Below are 19,990 nucleotides of genomic sequence, written 5' to 3' on the forward strand. Positions count from 1 at the left end.
GCAGCATATTCGAAAACCTAGAGAAAACAATATTTGGAGTTGTTAAGGTTGAATTCGTATTAGCAATACGAGTTTGCAACCTTTGATGTTGGGTTGGTTTTGTTACGACCCTGTCTTATTGTCAACCTCGTGTGAAAATAAAAAAACAACGCAAAGTCAACCGGGCGTAAAACCAGAGGACCCCCTCTCCTTGGGCAAAAGTACGAGATCTTTGCCGAGGACGAAAGTTGACCAATGACAAATGGGGGGCACATAGTTGTTAAGAAAGTCTATGTAGCGGTTGACAGTCACATTGCATTCAGCCTCACCAAGCAGCGAAGGGGTTGTTCCTGGGACTCCTAACACTTACCGACGTGGGCGGTCTCTACGACGTTCCTTTTAGGCCTTTATTTCGCACTCTGTATTCAATTTGTCCAGAAACTGGAAATGTCCTCCAAGAAAATGGACGACAGGACCAGACAGATTCATCCCATTGCAACTTTCCGAGCGCAATACGTCAATATGATGGCACGCGATTTTTGGGTTTTGGTAGATCACTCTGCATCTCATATTACTTGCTGTGCCGATGACAGGGCCCGAGGTGGAGGTAGAAACGGTCAGGCCCCACGGTATCCAGCCAAATGATCATGACGGGCAGTGTGAGAGGCGTTTTGGTCCGTGGATAAGCCGGACAAGTGTTTGGCCATCCTAGGCACAGCACAGATACTCTCCTCCGCGTGGAAATGCGTCTGGTGGCACTGAGGGGTGGACGAGGACGAGTTCGGAGGGACAGCACAACCTGGTTGTTCATTTTTCTCGTCGTGTATGGATTTGGCTGTTTCTCACACTGCCTTGGCCGTCAGGAACGGGAGAAAACGAAGTCGGAGTGCCTTAGCTGCATTATCGCGGTGAGGAGTCGTACTCCATTGGGTGGTTTAAGAGTACATTCGTAGGCATAAGAGTCGAGAGGGGCCCAAAAACGGCGTTGGATTGTGAATGGTGTGTTTTTGTGCATATCCAGTGCCTGATGAATGCCCGGGTAGCCGTGTGTGCTGCACATGTGTCTGACATACGTTGCGTATGCAGTGTAATTCATGAACCAGAAAATCAAACAACCGGGAAGACTGATCAGTTAGGTACCAACAAAGGCTTGAGCCTGCTGGCACACAACTCGAAGTGGCTGTTGTTGATGCGTGCGGGTGAGCCGGGTAACTTTTGTTCTGGACCCAATATGTATCGTGTGGGGAGAGAAATGGGATGCTGCATGATGATGCGGGCAAAGGCGAGATGAAGAGGAGCTTGGTGGCCGCTTTCGATAACGGTCTTGTCTTTGATGTTCGCCTTCCCTTTACTCAGCCTCCCAACACATATCGTTTTTGTTTTGGTTCCTTTCTTCTGTGTCTGGGTGTGCTCGTGAGAGCCTAGATCTTGGCATTATCGCCAACGAGCCGCAGGGTTGGCCCCATGCTCGAATACTGCTTGCATTATGTTACAGCTTTGTTTTGATCAAATATGACCACGCCTCGTCCCGTTGACCATCTTCGTAATGAGGGGCCGAGGACAGCTAAGCCCTCATTTGGTGAAGGCTGATCTCGCGATCGGCCAAATTGGTCATATTTGTGCTTTCTTTTGTCATTCTTATCTTGCCGATCTTTTGTCGATTTTATCCGTGGCCTGAGAAGCCCACGTGCTAGGCTTTTGTCGATGGAGAATGTCACATTGGCCACTCATTCGATATTCGCCATCCGTTGCATGAATGGTCTCCACCCCTTTTGTGGTGAAAGCTTTGCATGCGAGCGCTTCGGTTTGCCATTAAAGTCTCACCAGTTAATCCGACCGTGACAAGGTACTTCTTGGTTCCTGCTATCTTGCTGGGAAATGCACCGTAGTCTTGCCAGCTTAAGCCTTCAGACCCTGGACCGGTCTTTAGATAGCCCGTCAAGAGTCCCTTGATGTACTCCGACACACGTGTCCGGGCTAGCAAAAGTAGGACTTGAGGGTCGGCCGCATTTGTGCCGTGCTCCTGCCCCTTGATGTTGATATTTGCTGGGATATCGCTTCTTGTGGCGAGACCATAGTACCGGATTTAGCTAACAGGTACGGCCAGAAATGCTTACGAGGTACCAGAGGGCTCCTCCAGTGGCTCGTGTTTGTGCAGTGTGTTGTGATCACCGACTATCTTTCTCTTCTCCGCACCCCGAGATCAAGAGCTACGTAGACCTGTTCGTATTGTACAGGAGGGCCAATCGTACCGTGCTTGGCGTTCAGAGTAATTTCTCACTGCAACTCGAATTTTGCTCACCTGCCAATGTAGGCCCTGAAAAGAGACCTGGTCACGCAACGTGAACCTTGGTTCGTGTTTGACTTGGTGTCCGAGCGCAAAGCATGTCTGGTGAAGTTATGTACATCTGTTGCATTTGGTCGCCCATAGCAAAGCAGATGTTGATCACCCACAACGGTCGCATTAGGCCGATTTTGGTTAGAGACACGGGACAACAAAGATCAAAAGGTCTCCAAAGGATCACTAGGCCGGCGAAGATCCTTGTAAATTGGGCCAAGCCTGTCAAACCAAGTCAAGGCGTCCAGAATGTTGGCAGTCCCTTCTGATGGTTGTGGGCTAATTCAAAGCAAACCTGCTCTTGCGACGCGTTGTACGTCGAGGTTGCGTAAAAGCTAAAGAGACGACTAATGTAAACGCACCAGTCGGTACCACCTGACTTTGACAGTTGGGTCGAAGCCAATTACAATATCGAAGACATGTCGAATTGCAGAGCAGAGTCTTGCTAGCCTGCCTGCTTCTACCCCTGGGCTCTGGGCTGGACGGCTCGATGTGGGAGTGCGTATTGTCTCGTACGTTGTGGCGGGTGGGTTGAGCTGGAAAGTGTGTCCAAGTGTTGTGGGACAAAAAGAATCCAATTCATTACGCGTGGGGTGTTTGTGCTTTGATGTCAGCCTCCCCTGGCTGTCCCCACCACCCTTGCGGAGAGGATGGCGCTTTGATCGCTTTTGCTTTTTTGACAGACTCCAAAAGACTCAGGCAGGGAGACGCGGGGACACCACAATAGGTATGTGGTGAGCGTTGGCGAAAGATGAGCAATGCATCGACGCCAGATGGAAGCTTTTTCGAAGCAAATGGCGCGGTCGGCACCTCGCCCTTGGAACCGAGCCCGCCCTTTCTTATCATCACCAATCCATTTCTGTCTTTCATCTCTTTAGGCAACTCGTTTCGTCGGACGGCCGCATTTTCTGGTTTCTGTGACCACCTCTTTTGGGCCCTTCCTGCTAACAAACTCGGGTTCCCTCGTGGAGTGCTCCACCCTTTAATCCCATTTCGTGTATCTCTCCGTTCCTAGTCTCGTCTTCTCTGTATTGTCCACACGGAGATATCTCCACATTCCGCGCGGGATGGAACAGAGGCAGTGGAGACTACTTCCAAATGGATCCCTCGCGACGCAGTGTTGGCTGCTTCGTTTTGCACATGGGCGTCGAGGTCGATCCGCACACCATCCTTTCGCAGCAGTCATTTCCTCCTTGGTATACACGATTCACATCATGGATGGCCATTTTCAGTTGCCAAGAAGTGCCGATGCAAGGCCCAGTTCGCAATATTGGACACGCAAGCTTTTCTTTTCTTTTTCTTTTCTTTTTTTTTTTTTTTTTTTTTGGTGTGCCGAACTGGTGTCCTCACGAAGCCCATTGACTTGACGACCGAGTTCCTGGTTTGTCCCAGCCGACCCCTGTCACAGCGCTGGGGCTGGTCGGCGGGTTTGTCGAGTGCCGTGGGAAGATCAGGACTTTCGAGGTTGATGCACAACATTTCTCGTCGAGACCGTCGCGAATACTGGAAAATATGTCCGACATTTTGCTCGCACGAACACAGGCACGAGCACAGCTTCTGTCTCAGCCCGACGTGCGTGGTGTTAGCTAAAACCAATGAGCCTGTCCTAGCAGCCGTTAGCTAGTACATGGAACATCAACTAGCAACGAAACCGGACGGGCTGTCTTGACTAGTGTCACATCGAGTACGGGGTAGGTGTTGCTAGTGTGTGCCACGGAAACTTTGCCGAATTCCATGCAGCTTCTTTTTGATTCCCGTTTTGTGCCAGCTCGAAATGAGAAGCCTTTTTTGGCCGGGAATATCTGCATTTGTATTGCTCACGATCTCTTGCAGGAGATGTGGAAGCGGGCGAGGCCTGGCTCGAGTTTGCTGGACCGCCGAATATACTCAGCTCGCTTCTTGGTGGAGGCAATATCTTGTCAGACACAAAGGGCGGCAAGCGAGGACAAGGCCAAGCAACCAAGGGACCTGAGCATGGTCGCTTCCTGTGGTCGGCACAGCCAATTTGACCTGCCCTCTTCTTGTTAGCCTGCCACCTGTTGTCGTTCCTAACCAAGAACAAAACCCGAGAACTGACCGCTCGTGGTCGCTTTGCTTGCACTTCCTACTCTGTCTCGTCTGTGTTCCCTGGTTTCCGACGTCTGCAGTGCGTGCAACCTTGGCATTGGTCCTCCACTTCCCGGTCGATGCTGTCGTCCTTGATTGAGTCTCGGTTTTTGGCGTGCTCCTTGTCCTCCCTTTCATGTGCCTCACCGCTGTGCTTTGTCGGCTCCCCTCGTCTCGGCTCCTCCCCATTCCCAGAGTCCCCTGCTCAGATAGTGACATAATGCCCTTGTAAGAAACAACATAAGATACGTACTGTTATTGTCTGGATAGAAGGGGGTTGTTCGACAGTCCCTATGATTGCTCCTATTGGCGGCTCTACTGAGCATGCGCAATTTGTGGTGCATACAGCCCGCCCGTTGTTCCTCACGACTTGGTACCCTATCGCGCGCTATCGCCAATTGGGCATATGGCGGGAAGCCCTGCGTTGCTTCGTGCCATTCTGCAACGCAGCTAACTTGTGTTTGCTGTTGATGCAAAGGAGTTGTGTCAGGGGGTTTATCTGGCGCAACTGTTTCTTTGCTTGGCGTGTCGATGACTTGCCGGACGCACCGCCAGTCGATGCATGTGCGGAAAATGTGACAGACGACAGACTTGTCGCTGGTTGTTCTTCTCTTCTCTTTGCTTGTTGTGCGGTGAGCGCAGGGTTGCAGTCGTGTCGCGATTGAACGAATCTTGCTTCTAGCTCTTATAGTTTGGGCTTCTCGACCTCTCTTGCCGGTTCTATCCCCCCCCCCCCCCCCCCCCTTATCAGAAATCTTGTGAGTCGCAGTTTCCTATTTGCGCGGTCCTCATGGTTGTGTCTGTTCGCACTTTCTGTGGCCCTCTTGTCGATTCATTTTCATTCCTACAATTGCCCCTCGTTCCTTCCCTTCTCCGCTGATGTATTTCGCACTCGTGAACTCTTGGATATTTTCTCTTCTCGTCAGTGCCTTCCCCCTTCCATTTTCTTCTCTTTCAATTTTCGCCAATCTTTTCGCACTCGTCCCACCTGATCAAATAATCATACACCCCCTTCCCCCCGTCGCTCCTTCTCGCCCTGCCTCTTGGTACATTTGCTCTTGCATCCCCATCTTAATAGTCACCACCATTGCGCCTTCCTCAGCGAGCGGCCTTTCTCTCCTCCACCCCCGCCCGAACCGGTGAGCTTTGTTGACGGCAAAAGAGGGACCACCGCCACATCCAACGCGACGGACATCCTCGCACTCACTCTCTCACCTCCCCTTTTGTACATACACGATCTTCGCCGTCTGCACCTTTCTTCACCGAGATCTGTACTCCGTGCAGCTATTGTTCGCATTCATTCTGCTCGCCTTGCTGCCGCTGCCGCTGCCACACCTACCACACCCCCGTCCACTGCTCCCACACACCCCTTTTTTGCTGGGACTCTCTCATCGGTCAGAAGCAAAGAACAGCCATCAACCTCTTGTCGCCGGACCGCTCAGCAAGCAGCCTCGATGATTTTTTGCCGTTTATGTTGGTCGGTTGTTTTCGCATTCTGATTGCCGCTTTTCGCCTTTCGATCCCAGGTGCGCAGCAAAATATACGCAGTGGTCCGCCTCTGGGTCCGCCAGCGTGTATCGTCGACAGCGCAGTGCCTTCGCCGCTGCTCTTCGGCCTCCGCCGATGACTGGGTGTCTCGCGCGCTATCGCCTCCACGAATTGTTGCGCGCATCTCGTGACCAGTACAGCGACACGCCTACCGGTCTGGCCGTGCAGTCGAGGTCTCTCTCACCGGGAGCTGTGCAGTGGGTCGCGAAGCACAACGACGTTGCGTCGTGGAAGCAAGCCGGCCAACGACCCTGCTGCCGCTCCTTGCCTTCCTTACTCGCGACTTCGGCGGCACGAGACCGGAACGAATAACGCTCATTCAACAACTACAGAGATCTTGGCGCCAGAGACGCCATCCATCGCCTTGGAAGGCATTGATACCGCTTCATTTACGTTCAAGCGGCTCTGTAACAGCCGTGCGAATCTACTCGAGATACGTATCGACTAGGTTCGACTTTTCACATAATCAAGACCGCATTGTGCCAATTTTCTTTTCCTTTTTTCCCCGGCCTCCCGGCCGCAGTCTCTGCACCAGGTTTCTTGACCGTCATCCAAATTTATCCAGTGACCCGGGCTCTAGTCCCCGGGACCTCAGACTTGTGGGATTGCCACCCTCTCCTGCCTCAGAACAAGCCCCCTTTTGATATTGCATACAGATTCCACCCATCCATTGTCCCCCACTTACTCCCCCATTTGACTTACACACACCTCTTCCTTCTCTGCACTCATCCAAGGGGCTGCCCTCATTTCCAGCAACGTCCAGTTGGGCATTCCGACCGGGGCGGAACGTGAGACGGCTCGAGCTCTAGTCTGCCCTCGACAAGGGTATCACGAGGCCCAAAGTCGACGTTGCAGCCACGGCGGACAGGTCTGAGTTGATCGCTTTGCGCCTTTGCTTTCTTCGTTTCTGTCCTCTTGTTTTCTTGACTTTGTCTCCCTCTTAGTTCATCTCACATCCGTTTTGCAACATATTCATTTGTCCCTTGTATTTCAACGTCTCTATCAATATTCCGTTCTCGTCGGCTTACAACCCTCCTCCTTACGTTACGATCTCCCCGTAGGTCTTGATGACCGTTGGGTCCAGTCTGAAGAACTCCGGGTCGGGTTTGCCAAAACCGCTCTGGTTTCCAGCTCATTCTCCACGTCATTGCGTTCATTGATACCCCCTCCCCTTGTATTGCCGTCCTGCTGTGCTACACGCCAGGCAACACTGGTTGTGCATTCTCCTACACCCTTTTGTTTGCTCTCTGCCTCGTCTTGGCTCTTTCTATTTTCTCTGCTTCTCGTTGAGGTTGAACTTAGCTCTCGTGCTGAGGTTCTCCACCGCTTGTCATTCCACGAAGTATATCAATCGACACCCAATTCCTGCACACCCTTCCGGAGTCCAATGCCACTATGGTAAGTGAATCATGCTCACACTCTTTCTGCATCTGTCTCCTGTTCAAGTCCTTTATAGATACACCTCCCTATAAGATATAAGTCATCACTGTTCCCATCACACTGGCACTCGACCGATCTTACCTTTTAAGACACCCTCATCAAAGCTCAACAACACCATATTCAGGCGTAGCCTCTCATTCCCAACCTGCTACGCACATCCTCCCAATATATTATACCTCCTTCCCCCCTCTTCAAAACATATTTTGCATACTACCCACCCATCCTTCTTTAAGCACACACCGTCCTTTCACTAGCTCTTCCTTTCTGGGTGCAACCTTCACTCCATATACTTCTACTACCCTCTCCACCCTCGAGCTCACCGATCGATCTCAACGAAAGCCAGCCAATATTGACAATCACAGGACGGCATATCGACCCTCAAGAGGCGACGGCCTCACTCTTTTAGCGACGATTCTTACAGCTCTTTAAGCCACTCGGAACTTACATATCCTGCCTCAGTTACACTGTTGACGGAACAACAACGGCTCATCATCAACCAGGCGGCCTCTATTATTGGGGTCCCTCCGCAAGAGCTGCTATGCTTTAGCCCTATACAGTACAACTCATACATTCTCGAGCGGGCAGGGCGCATTCTTGGCACATCCCCTCAAACACTAATAGAGACCACCTACACTTCACGATCTCATCAGAAACGGGCACGCCACAGCGCTGACATATCTTTTCTAAATATGTCTCCCAAATACCGATTTTCTCATCCTGGCCGTGGCCTGGAGAAAGCTCCTCTTTGTCAGAACCTGATAGCCCAGGGACAAGCTGAGTCAGAACGGCGGCCATTCTTTTCTCTCCCCTTGACAGATGGAGGTTCCTTTCTTGGATCAACAGCGTCCGGCGTCGCGGATTGCCTAGTTAGTCTCTCGTCGTGCCAGCCATCAGCAAGTCAGGAAACTCCTATAGGTGCGTTTTTCAGTTTTGTCATCTTTGCAGCACTTGCTATTATTATATGCGTGTGTTTCTAAAATAATTGCCTAGAATACGACGCCGTTATGACCACGGTCTCAACTACACCATCAGTCCTCCCTGAATCCAGACAATACGTTGAAAACGGATTGTATGCAGGAGTCAGCAGGGCAACCGAACTGGCCCAAGCCAACTTAGCTTTCAACGAGGGTTTCCATTCACAGCCTGCAAATTGGCTGTCGGACGACAACACGCAATCGTCACAATTCATGCAAAGCTACCCGGCCATGCAGCCAACACTCACGACCTCAGCAGGTCCTGTGGAAGACCCACGGCTTGCGAAGACACAGCCGAATACTCATTTTGAGACCATGTATTACCCGAACGAACAAATACCGCCAAATAGCTACTCAAAACCGGAAGCCAGCGACGTGGCACAATTGAGTTCCATCCCGCCGACTACACTCTCTGTTTCAATGGCCCCAGCTCCAGCGGCTCAGATTCAAGACTTTCTTGGGGAAGTGCCTGCTGGCAATCGCTTCTCTCCGAGACCACTCACAGTCACAGCGGAGACACAGTATACGATGCCATCGCCTATTTTGGTACCTGCAGCAGTACCGTTTGATGTGTCCAACATCGCCCCTGCACAACAAGCACCTCTGGCAGTACCCCTTCCTTCGACCTCGACAACAATTGGTATGCCGCAATCAGTTGCAGTTGTGCCGTATCCGATTAATGCGGCTCCGCACTACACAGCTCCCATGCTGAATACTGTCATTAAGCACCACAGTCACCGCCGTGACAGCAGCCATGTTGCAACGACACCCTGTGTGACTGAATCTACCTTTGATATCCCGATCCAACGACATCCAAGACCACCAGCTGCTAGACGCGGGCCATTCAAGGACCAGACTGACCGCCAGAAAACTGCACAGACGAGGAAGGATGGATGTTGCATACGGTGCCGTATGCAGCGTATTAGGGTAAGTATTAGCCTTTTTCTAATTTTTGTTTTCCCCATCAGAGTTTGCAAACTAACAATTTCGTGAAGTGCAATGCTGAAGAGGGTAATCCAAAGGGAGTGTGTCTTGGCTGCAAGAACTCGCTGGGCCGTACGTGGCGGTTGCCTTGTCTACGATTGAAGGTCACTGATGTGATCCTTGCCAAAACGACACAGGTAAAAGGCCACGAGTGGACACTTCGCTGGAAAGAGAATACGGTTCTTGATGATGTTGGCCACTGGGCCTCGTCCGAGGTGAGGATTCTTCGCATCTCAGAAGGCTACACGAATGAGTTTGTCGAACTTCGGGTTCGCAAATTTGTTCCGCAAGACGGCGACAGTCTCGAGCGTTCCTGGGTGACACCCACAGGGGAGACGCGGTCGGTACAGATTCCACCATATGCTGTCATCGAACCCGAGGCTATTGCACCGCAGTACAGCTCCTACATCAAGAGAGGCTTGGTTGCATGTTGCAGCAAAGTCCTAGCGGACCATAAGGACTCGGTGCTTTGGCCGACCTACTGGATCGCGGTCAAGCTGACTCATGCAAAGAATCACTTGTCGGAAGACGAGAACAAGCTTCTCGCCAAGACGCTGGAGTTGTGGATGACAGTGCGCTTAACAACACGTTCCTTCGAGATTGTCGGCGAAGAAACTCTTGGTATGCCAATGAACATACTCGACGAGACGAGTCCGTCTCATGGAAAGATCCCGATTCCGCCCGTCATGGGAGCGCAGCTCGACTCCGTTCTTATCCACGAAATTCAACACAGCTTGAGACACGACGTCCTCGGTGCTCTTCAAGATATGTTCCACAACAACAAGATCAATACTTGGTTTACAACATACCTGGTTACGTTCATGCTGTTGCACAACGCTTCCCTTGTTATTAAGCACGATGCGAGCTATGCGAGGAAGCACGGGCTGAAGGTTTGTTCCCACCACGCAACTGATAGGAGCAGACAAGGGGCATAGTACAGGGAACTAACTACGGACCGAATCGAAACAGAGGCGCTTCGCACGCGAGGACAAGGTTAAGCAGTACTACACGGGTAAGGACTATCAGCATCACCATCTCAATTACTTTCTTCATAACGAAAGAGAACTAATCGATATAGGAGCCATCACGCTTCTTGCATACTTCCACTATTGCAACAAAGGTGCCTTTCCGTTCACCGAGACTGCTCGTGAACAAGACATACGCAATCTTGCCAACCTCGACCAAAGTGCCATGGGGATAGTACGGCATACCCGGATGTATGCCATCGAGCAGAGTGGGTGATATTACTAATCTATGCTGCAACTATGTCACGGTACTTCTTGGAGAAGCAATGCTAACAGGTATGACAGAAGCGAAGTGGCAGGCGGTCCTGGATACAAACGACTACGAAAACGAATTCTACTTTATCAGCCAACTCTACGAAGTCAACTGGCAGCCCAGGACAATGGTCATATAGGGAGGGAGACGGCCGGCCCGAAAACACGCTGAGTCCGCTTTCCCGCCTACTACACTTCGTTCGGTCTCGATTTCTTTCTCGGGGAATTCGTCAGCATCTTATCCCCTCTTCCCCACCAAATTACGAGGCACGCTCTATGAGAAGAAAGAAGAGTCACAGGTTCAAATGAGACTATTTAGCTCGTTGTAACAGACTGGTACAACACATGTATGCATGCTTCCAGAAAGAGATGTATGGTGCATGCCCAGGTCTATTTTGCCTCTCTCCCTACGGGCGTATTACAACATACAATTTTAAAGGTCAGGGCTGGCAGCAGGAGGGGCTAGTATCACTGCGTGGAGGAAGAGGGTTCAGGCATATCCAGGCTAACAGCCGAATAACATCGCTGCCCTATGGGAGAGATTATTCAGGGAGTCTCTATTGTGTGGATCCTACTGAAGAGGGCCAGGCCACGTCAAACCGGCTCCGCGGGTTAGCAGCGTTACACTGACAAGTGGAACTAAGGACAGGCCGTTCAGGTCTCTCTGTAGCAAGCAACTTGCTCTGCTCACTTGGCAACATGCGCCTTACTGGCTGCAGCATGTTGAAGGGAAGACGATGAACATCTTCTTGTACGTATATCGAATCCGTTGATTTACACAAATCCGTCTCCTTGAAGAAGAGACCTGATGTATCCCCGTTTCTCTTCTCGAGTTGCCCCCACAAATGTCTACTTTCAGATCCTTACCAAAGCTCAGTTCGAGATTAATGACATTGTGGTGGACTACCATTAGTCTAGGGACCCGGGAGTTCATGAAATGAGTTAACGTTTACGAATACGAGACTGGAAAGCCCATATGTGTGCAATACAGCTTCGCAGTTTATTAAGTCGTACAACGTATAAGAGCAAAGCTACGTCGACGATCACCATATTAACGCCCATTGTACGTCGCATGCACGAGGACGCTGATATTTATGTCAGATATTTGTGATTCTTGTCCAAGTCCTTGTCAATAATCAGAACGATGATTCAGGCTAGGTCGTTCGTGGACAGTCTCCGGCGAGGGTGCACACTGTAGCATGGCGGTATAACCCCAAGGCATCGAATGTATCATTCGTAAGATACGTCGCATTATCGCTGTTATTGAAAACACCGTTTGACCAGGGGTTCATGACAAGGGTGTCGTTGTGTTTACCGAGTACGACGTACAGGAGGAAATATGGATGTACACAAATATTGCCTGCTACTGATGATAACCCAAGCTGTGTACAGATATGGAGTACGCGTACATCCCGAAAAGGGCGTCTTCCGTTCGACGCAAGAACGAGACCAATGCTTCGCTTTGAGAACAAATAGCCAAGATACAAAACTGAGTACGGAGTAAGTGCACGTTGCAAGGTACTTAAATACTTCGCCCCAGACTGTTGTACTTGCAGATGATATGCCAGGCGTTTGAGTGGTGTGACACACACGGCATGCGACACGGCGGCTCTGTACACCGCGTTACAATTTCCTTTATGAGACTTCATGGACACTGTCGGTATGCTCAAAGGGACACGCTCACCGACATGGCCACTCTTGGCCACTCCCCCCCAAATTCAGCTGTCGCAGCGTGGGATAGCGCCTTCCCAGAGCCAAGGACATTGTGTGTTTCTGTGTGTTTCTGTGTGTTCCTTCTCGCAACCCTTGTTCATTCGCTCCTTCCTTTATTTTTGCACACCGTTCTTTCTTTTTTCATGGAATCCTATTGTGCCAGTCTTCCATCGTCTTCTCTCTAGACCTTGAATTAGACACTCAGGTGAGTGTCTTGCTTACCTTGCTCTCCCGGTCCACATTCCATGACTGTCCCTTCCACAGGTACATCGCTCCTTCTTCTCTTTTACCTTTCTTTTGCTGCAATTGCTCTGTCCAGAACGAAACGCTCCAGGCAACATAGGAAACATGCGTAAGGCGTATTCCTTACCAGGTGTTTACTACAATGCGGACGTTGTGTGGAGTCTCGTGTCTTCGCTGATTCCCATTTTAGAACGCGGAGTTTATTTGCAAGGAAAGAAGGTGCGACCCGCCTTTATGTCACTCCTTGCAACACCACACCACCACAACCTCCCACCTCCCGCTCCGGTGATTTTTGTTTTCTCGGAACTCCAAAGTCCAGACAATAACGTTCGGGTCGCACATCGATCATCGGCACGTTCGACTTGTCGCCTCTTTTTACATCATTCATTTCTTGTTGTCATGTTTCCACCTAAAATATCCCCCGAGTCGCGGCGCCTCACGCCCCATCCCTTTTTCGACATCGGCCGTCTCTCAGCACGGCCACTCCCACGCTTCGGTTTCGCTAGCCACGCCTTGCTTAACCTATTCAGGCTGGTCGACAAGCTTGTCAGCTAGGCTTTAGCCTGGCACGCGAGTTTTCTCGGTACGGAGCAGGCACTAAGCCCACGCCAGCCACCGCTCCCTGTACATGGTCTCACACTCACATGGCCAGGCCGACGAGACAGACAAGGGAATGTCCAGGTACTTACGAGGTACGGCGAATAAGACGTCGTTCACGGTCATGAGCGTTCGCCTGCATATGCACGTACGATATGCACGCTGCTCAAAGAGAACACTCACCTCCACGGCGCGGCGCTGTGGATAGAAAACTGTTCACGCAGCCACACACGACAACCCTCAATCCTCCGAAAACAATGCGAGGGCCTGGAAAAGAAAAAGTGGGGGAGACCTGCCCTGTCGCTGCATGCATGAGCAGCACCAAATGCCCAGGATCGCTCAATAGTTTACGTTTTTCTTCCGCTGGAGAGTCACCCTTGTGTCTTGTTTGTTTGCTTCGTCACAGCGGGCTAGACAAGAGCTAGACAACCTGTGCCTAGAGAAAGAAAGGATTGTCGGCGCTGCTCGGCAATGGGGGAAATCTTCTGCCAGCCGTCGAGTACGTCGTACGAAATACATCGTACGTCGTACTCTTGCTCCATACCAAAGGCGGGCATGCATGTGAGCTGCCCCCCCCCCCCTCCCCCCGCCCACTCGGGGTCAACTTGCACTCCAGCCCCGGCCAAGTCCTCGTGGCGCACACAAGGCGGCTGCAAAGGTCGGTTCCATCGCTGTGGGCTCTGTTCTCAACACACTTGAAACAAAGACAAAGACAGGACGATATACGACGTATTTGGAGTCGAACAACGTCCGGTGCATGGGCTCTTGGCTACAGAATGGTCTGGCCCGGGACAGATGTCGGTCAAACCAGTACTCCACTGCCGGCTTGCTCCGCGCCAATTCCCCTCACCCATCTCGAACCCCCTGTTCATCATCACCCGGCAATCCATCAGCTTTCTTTTAGACTTCATTGTACGCAACGCAAATCATCTCCATGCTGGCATGCCCAAGAAAGTCAAACCTGAGGTGGCACGGACGTGATGCGGCTCGGTCCACTACCATTTTTTGTGGGTGAGAGCAGGAGAGGAGGTGCTTGGCATTCGGAAAGACAGACAACACGAGAGGGGAAACAGGAGAGGGGAAGACGATGCACCGGCACTATTTCAGGTCCCGGGCTAACAATGCTTGAAAAGGACAGGACGACAGGACGACAGGACAAGATGTCGCCGTCTCAAGTGGCGCCTCGACGAGCCCGCTCTTCGGGTCGAGCAAGCCCCTGTTACCCGCAGTACTCGTCTCGTGCCTTGGCATCGCTCTACGCTTCCAAAATGTCAAAGGATCCCAGGTGCGTTACACGGCTGGACGGGGCTTGCCCGGCCGTTTCTAAGATTTGCTATTATTTCTTTTTGATATGCCCAAGCTTTCTTTTCTCACTGGCCCGGTCTTTGTACCTTGCCCTTTGACTTTGAACTTGAACTCTTATCCCCAACTGTTTTTCAGCTGCACATCTTTTTCCTCTTTTAAGTTTCTTTTCTTCTGCTCCAGACCTCAGCCTCCACCCAGCACAGAGCATGTTGCCTATTGTTTCTCGCGCGACCCTGCTTGACCATCCTTTTGTCGTACACCATTCCTTGTCTTACCTGCCATGCCGCCAAGACGTCTTCCGGCACCGTCTCCGTTTACTTGAGTCCAGGTTTGAATTCCCTGACACATGGAGATTCCCCCCCCTCCTCTTTTCTAGACTATTAGTCCTCGAATGATACCCTCTTCACTCAAAGCAGACTCGCCAAACTCCTATTGTCAGACAGGTTAGCATCCTGTCTGGGACTAGCTCGTCTGAACAAACATCACCACCAGCGAACATCACCAACGAAGTCATTTTGGCCAGAATATTAAGTATTGTGGCATTCCTGGTCTTGTTTTATTTTCAGCGGTTAATTTTCTTGTCTGCAAAATCGGGCCTGCTTCTTCTTTTCTCATCTCCAGGTTTCGTCAGAGACAATACAGAGTATCCAAGAACACTGCATGCAGGCAGACCCGACAGCTTCCACTACCTTCGGGGGAGAGATCGGTCATATTTGACCATCTTTCTGTCCCGTGTTTCCCCCCTCTTGGTACCTCTTCCCACAAAGTCTTTCCGCTTTCCGCCCCGACGCGATAGGAGCGTCAGCGGCACCAAACACGGCACCAAGAACAAAGACGACGTCTCTTGCAGATATTCACAAAGCGAAGCACAGCTCGCTTACCACACAACCCCAAACATACATGCAGGGTGCTCAGCACAAAAGCGGGAAGTCTATATACTTTTACTCTACGGCGCCTCACCAACGCACAACAACGGCCTCTTGTGCCTGTGGTGACAGCAGTGCGTCAAGTTCCTGCAGCGCCTTGCAGCTTCTGCAGCCAAAACTCAATTTCCCTTCCCGTGTTTGGCCGTCTGTCACTCTCTTACATTCGTTTTGTCCTTCTCAACTGGCCAATTCGCCCTTCCCCCTCCACCGCGGATTCGCAGCTGCACACCCGCTCACCGATTACCCTCACTTGCTTCTGTTGTGGCGCCTACACGGTGAAGAAAAACGGCTACCGTCCAAAGACTGGCAAACAGCTGGGTGGCGTACCATGGTGACAGACGCTTTATTTTTATCTTTATTATTTTGTTGCTCATGCAGCCGCCACCGAAAGCTCCGCCTTCTTGTTTCCTACCCTGCACCATATGTCAATCAACACGTCCGTGTCCCAACACATAGAGCTGCAGTCTATCGCACAGACAAGGACGGATGACACCGAGCCTTCGTTCCCATCCTTTTCTTTCCTTTTTGTCCCCACCCTACGACTCTTTTCCTATAATTTTGTCGGGCTCTTAGGTGCAGCCATCTGCTGCTATCCGACCCTACTCCTCCTTGTTCCTGCTATTTGCCACTCATCGTCACGATTCTGTTTTTTCTTCCTACGAACAGTTGTTTAATGGTTGCGGGTCAGCAAGCCAGTATTGTTTTGAACAAGCGATGTTTCGTTGCATCTAAGGTACACGTTGTACATCGTCGCGCAGCATCTACGCTCTTTGTCAAAGCCCAGCAACAAAGGAAGTGGCTTTTGTTCGAAGCCCGGTGATTTCCTTCGTCTTTACAACAATAAACAACGGGTAATCATATCTCCTACCGGCATCGGCGGCCCCAGTCATCGACATTCATCAAGCTCCCGTTTCAGGCCACCGTCTATTGCGTGCCCCAAAGGCCGTCGTCTTGGAGGTCCTTCCCATCTAGCGCAGAAACGCTGGCTATTGCCGCCAAGCCCTCCCCTTCCCGAGTTCTCATCTGCTGTGATAGCACTCACCACACCATTTCGACCCAGCTCTACTCGGACTCGCGGTTCCACAAAAGAAAAGAAAAACGAAGCGGAGAAGCAAAGGTTCGTCCGCTCTGACCGTGCTTCAGCCACGACAGTACGCACTCGACCATCACGTTCCCGGTCACAGCACCAAGTTCCACAGACGAAGAAGCATGTCTGTTCTTGCCTGCACCTCCTTACAGACACCTCGTTCCGTGCACGAGTTCCAACACTATCAAGTCGACACCCACCCACATCCACATATCGATGCCCTTCACATCCGTTGTCTCTCGGCGAACCACTAGCCGACGTTTTCGTTCCCAAAAATACGCTTCCAGACACACGTACATATTCGCCCCACGGCCGTCTTATTGAGTGGCCTGCAACTCTCTCGGGCAGACGCCCTCGGATCTGCCTTCTCCAACGTGAGGCGTACGGCCGACGGTGTCCTACTGACGTCTCTTGTGTGCATACCGTTGCATGAGTGTAATTTTGAAGCGCTCGTACCGGTACTTGACTGCAATTTCGTGTACTTGCCATAGATGCATATTTTGTGTACACACATACCGTAACGTGCGCATGTGCTTGACAAATATGTACATATGCTGGCACTGATTCGTATGTATCTTCTTTTCTCTTATTATACCTTGCTTCCATTGATGTCGCTTGTTTCGTCCGTTTGACTCTCCTTTTTTAATCTTCGTTTTTTTTTATTCCCCTTTTTCTCATTTTCTTTTCTCCTTCTCACTTGCTTCCATTGCTGTCTTCTTCTGCTGTCTCACGCCCTCCTATTCTCTCATTTACACTGTCACTGCTACCCGCCAACAATGCAGTGTTTTATCCTGTTGTCCCGGCTGCTGTGTCTCGTTTACACAACGCCCATCACTCATTCATCATCCGATCCGTACTTTGATTGTGGTGGTACCATTTTCAATCCTTGCTTTTTATGTGTTGGTTGCTCTTTCCCGGCGCTGTTCCCACCACTTTGGCGAGAAAGGAAAATTGGGTGGTTTGTATTTTGATATTTTGTCGCTTGCTCCTTCCCTGCTATCCGCGACTGCCTCTGTTACACGAGCTGCCTTTAAAATAGGGGGTGACGAGAGTTGGGAAATAGGGCAGGAGTGATAAATGGCAAGAACAAAGCACAAAACAATCGAGGAAGGATCCTCAGCTCGAAGGGAAAGAGCGAGAGAATTCAAAAGGAGTATATGAGGCCCGTTTCTCCCTTTTCTCCCTTCAGTTTTTCGTTCCCATCACTCTTTGCCTAAGATTCACGTCATTGTCCAATTTTCTGACTTGACGTAGCAATCCGCACCCCATCTCAAAGCACAAACGATCAACTTGTCTTGCTTCCATTCAGGCTCGCACGCCCTTCTCTTCATGACACGAATTCACTTTGTCTCGAACCACACAGTCACATCCTCCAAGTGATCCCTCCTCACGCCTTCTTCTGCTCGTAAAACTTCCTTCCATACCTCTTCTGGTCTTGCCTGCTTCCCACACACCGGCAACTAATCCGTCGATACCAAGATAGCTTATCGTTGCCGTCTTTTGTACCTCCTTTGTTTTTTATGTCGTTCAAGCCAACAAGTCGTCTTTTATTCAGTCCAGTTCGTTTCTTGAATCTCTTTTTCCCCCCAAATCCCACGAACTCTTCCTTTGTTCTTGTCTGTGGCAAATTGGTATCCTAACCATACCCCGTCGACAGACTCGCATCCACACGCTACCATGTCTGCCCTGAGCACCGGTCCTGTCGTTGGAGCCACACATGTACTTGCCGTGCCTAATCTTGCGGGAGCTAGCCCTGCCACTCAGAAGACCGACAGCCCCTCTATGCCCAAAGGCTTCCCTGCGAAGCTCGATACCAAACTCGCCTGGTTCGGCAGCGATTTCAAGGTCCCGGAGACCTACATCTACCAGCTCAGCAAGGCCGATCTGGCTGAGATATGCCAGGCCATCTCCTACTTTAAGGGTAAATCATCAACTCATTCGTACCCAGTCATTCGAAAGCGCTCTGCTGCATGATGCATCGCCTAACCCTTACTACGATATAGATCTCGGACTTGACGGCGAGAATGTTTCTCGCAACACTTTCCCGCTTCCTCAGCTGGGTGCCAAGCTGGACGAACTCAGCTTGGAGGTGTACGAAGGCCGCGGCTTCTGTCTTGTACGTGGTGTCAACCCGGCCGACTTTTCGGTCGAGGATTTGACTCTTGCCTACCTCGGTGTTCAAACCTACATCGCCGATCAGCGTGCCCATCAGGACAACAGAGGCAACATGCTAGGTAAGTATCTCTCTTCTCATGCACCAGTTCTTCTGCCCATTGACTAACACCATCAGTCCACATCATTGCGGACAAGTCGTCGAAGACGAGCACGGAACACCATCGACATTCCAACAAGTCAATTGTACGTATCTTGGCAAATGATGGGCGAGCGAGAACACACTGATCGTCTGTAAGTCAATGTGTTAACCTGTAATTTATTCTCCCATAGACCTTCCATACGGAAGAGACCGGCGACGTTGTTAGCTGGTTGACACGCAATACGGCCTCATCTGGCGGACGCTGTATCATTTCGTCGGCGCATACAGTCTACAATGCCCTCGCTGCTGGGCGTCCTGATTTGCTTCGCCTTCTCGCACGGGCCGACTGGCCTTTCGTATTGTGAGCACACCCCTCCCTTCTATTCTTTTCTTTCTTCCCTTTCTTCCCTTTCCTATATTCCCGTTTCCTTGCCTTTGGCGACTAACACATACGTGCTATGTTCTCAGCCCCCACTTCCAATGCAGGCCCATTATTTTCAAACAAGGCCCAAGGGTCATTATGAATTTCGGGCGGACGCCACTCCTTGGAAACAGCATCCATCCCCGCCCGTCACGCTTCCCAAGTGTCACGGCTCGGCAAATCGAGGCCCTTGAAGCTATTGAAGCCATCGCAAAGGCTGCTCAGCTGGAGATCCGTACCCAGCCTGGTGATATGCACTTCATCAACAACCTTGCAGTCTTGCACCGCCGCGAAAGCTTTACGAATGGAGCTGGGGTACTGGAGAAGCGGCATCTCGTCCGCATGCGCCTCCGCAGCTCAAAGCATGGCTGGGCGCTCCCCGCGGAGCTTCAGAGTGAATGGGATGCTAGCTTTGACGAGGACCATCCGCGTGTCTGGCACATTGAGCCAATGCCGGAGTCGTTCTTCCCGCTGCGAAAGTACCCCAACTAATTTTTCTCGTGTCACAATGAATGCAGGGCTACCAAAACGGGGCAAGCCAGTGGTCAGCTGATGGCCACACATGAACATGCTTACACGGGAGGACAACGAAACAAAAGGAGTGACCGCAATGACGAGGCCGTAAAAATTGATCCTGGCGGGTGTAATGACTATTCCTAGCAAAAACTGACGAGATGGCCACAATACCACACAGTATAGTACTCTTGCGCAGCATGATGCAGTCCCGACTGCGGATTTGCTTGAAATCACCTTTAATAAACACTATAAGAACATTATCCTTTTACTCTGATTCTATTT

At 51.0% G+C, this 19,990-nt stretch overlaps 2 protein-coding genes across 2 annotated transcripts; both read left to right on the forward strand.

Annotated features, from left to right (window-relative positions):
• Positions 1-9,297: 9,297 nt before the first annotated feature.
• SPBR_08426 (uncharacterized protein) lies at positions 9,298-10,786 on the forward strand (the record flags this gene model as incomplete). The annotated part of the gene is made up of 4 exons (XM_040766664.1): positions 9,298-9,312; positions 9,507-10,259; positions 10,339-10,381; positions 10,671-10,786. 4 exons carry the CDS (start codon positions 9,298-9,300, stop codon positions 10,784-10,786), a joined length of 927 nt encoding a protein of 308 aa, XP_040614676.1.
• Positions 10,787-18,194: 7,408 nt separating this feature from the next.
• SPBR_08425 (uncharacterized protein) lies at positions 18,195-19,684 on the forward strand (the record flags this gene model as incomplete). Its single annotated transcript, XM_040766663.1, has 5 exons — positions 18,195-18,438; positions 18,521-18,751; positions 18,808-18,875; positions 18,963-19,132; positions 19,258-19,684. 5 exons carry the CDS (start codon positions 18,195-18,197, stop codon positions 19,682-19,684), a joined length of 1,140 nt encoding a protein of 379 aa, XP_040614677.1.
• Positions 19,685-19,990: the final 306 nt, after the last annotated feature.

The sequence above is a fragment of the Sporothrix brasiliensis genome, assembly GCF_000820605.1.
Source record: "Sporothrix brasiliensis 5110 chromosome Unknown Cont22, whole genome shotgun sequence".
In the NCBI taxonomy this organism is placed as follows: domain Eukaryota; kingdom Fungi; phylum Ascomycota; class Sordariomycetes; order Ophiostomatales; family Ophiostomataceae; genus Sporothrix; species Sporothrix brasiliensis.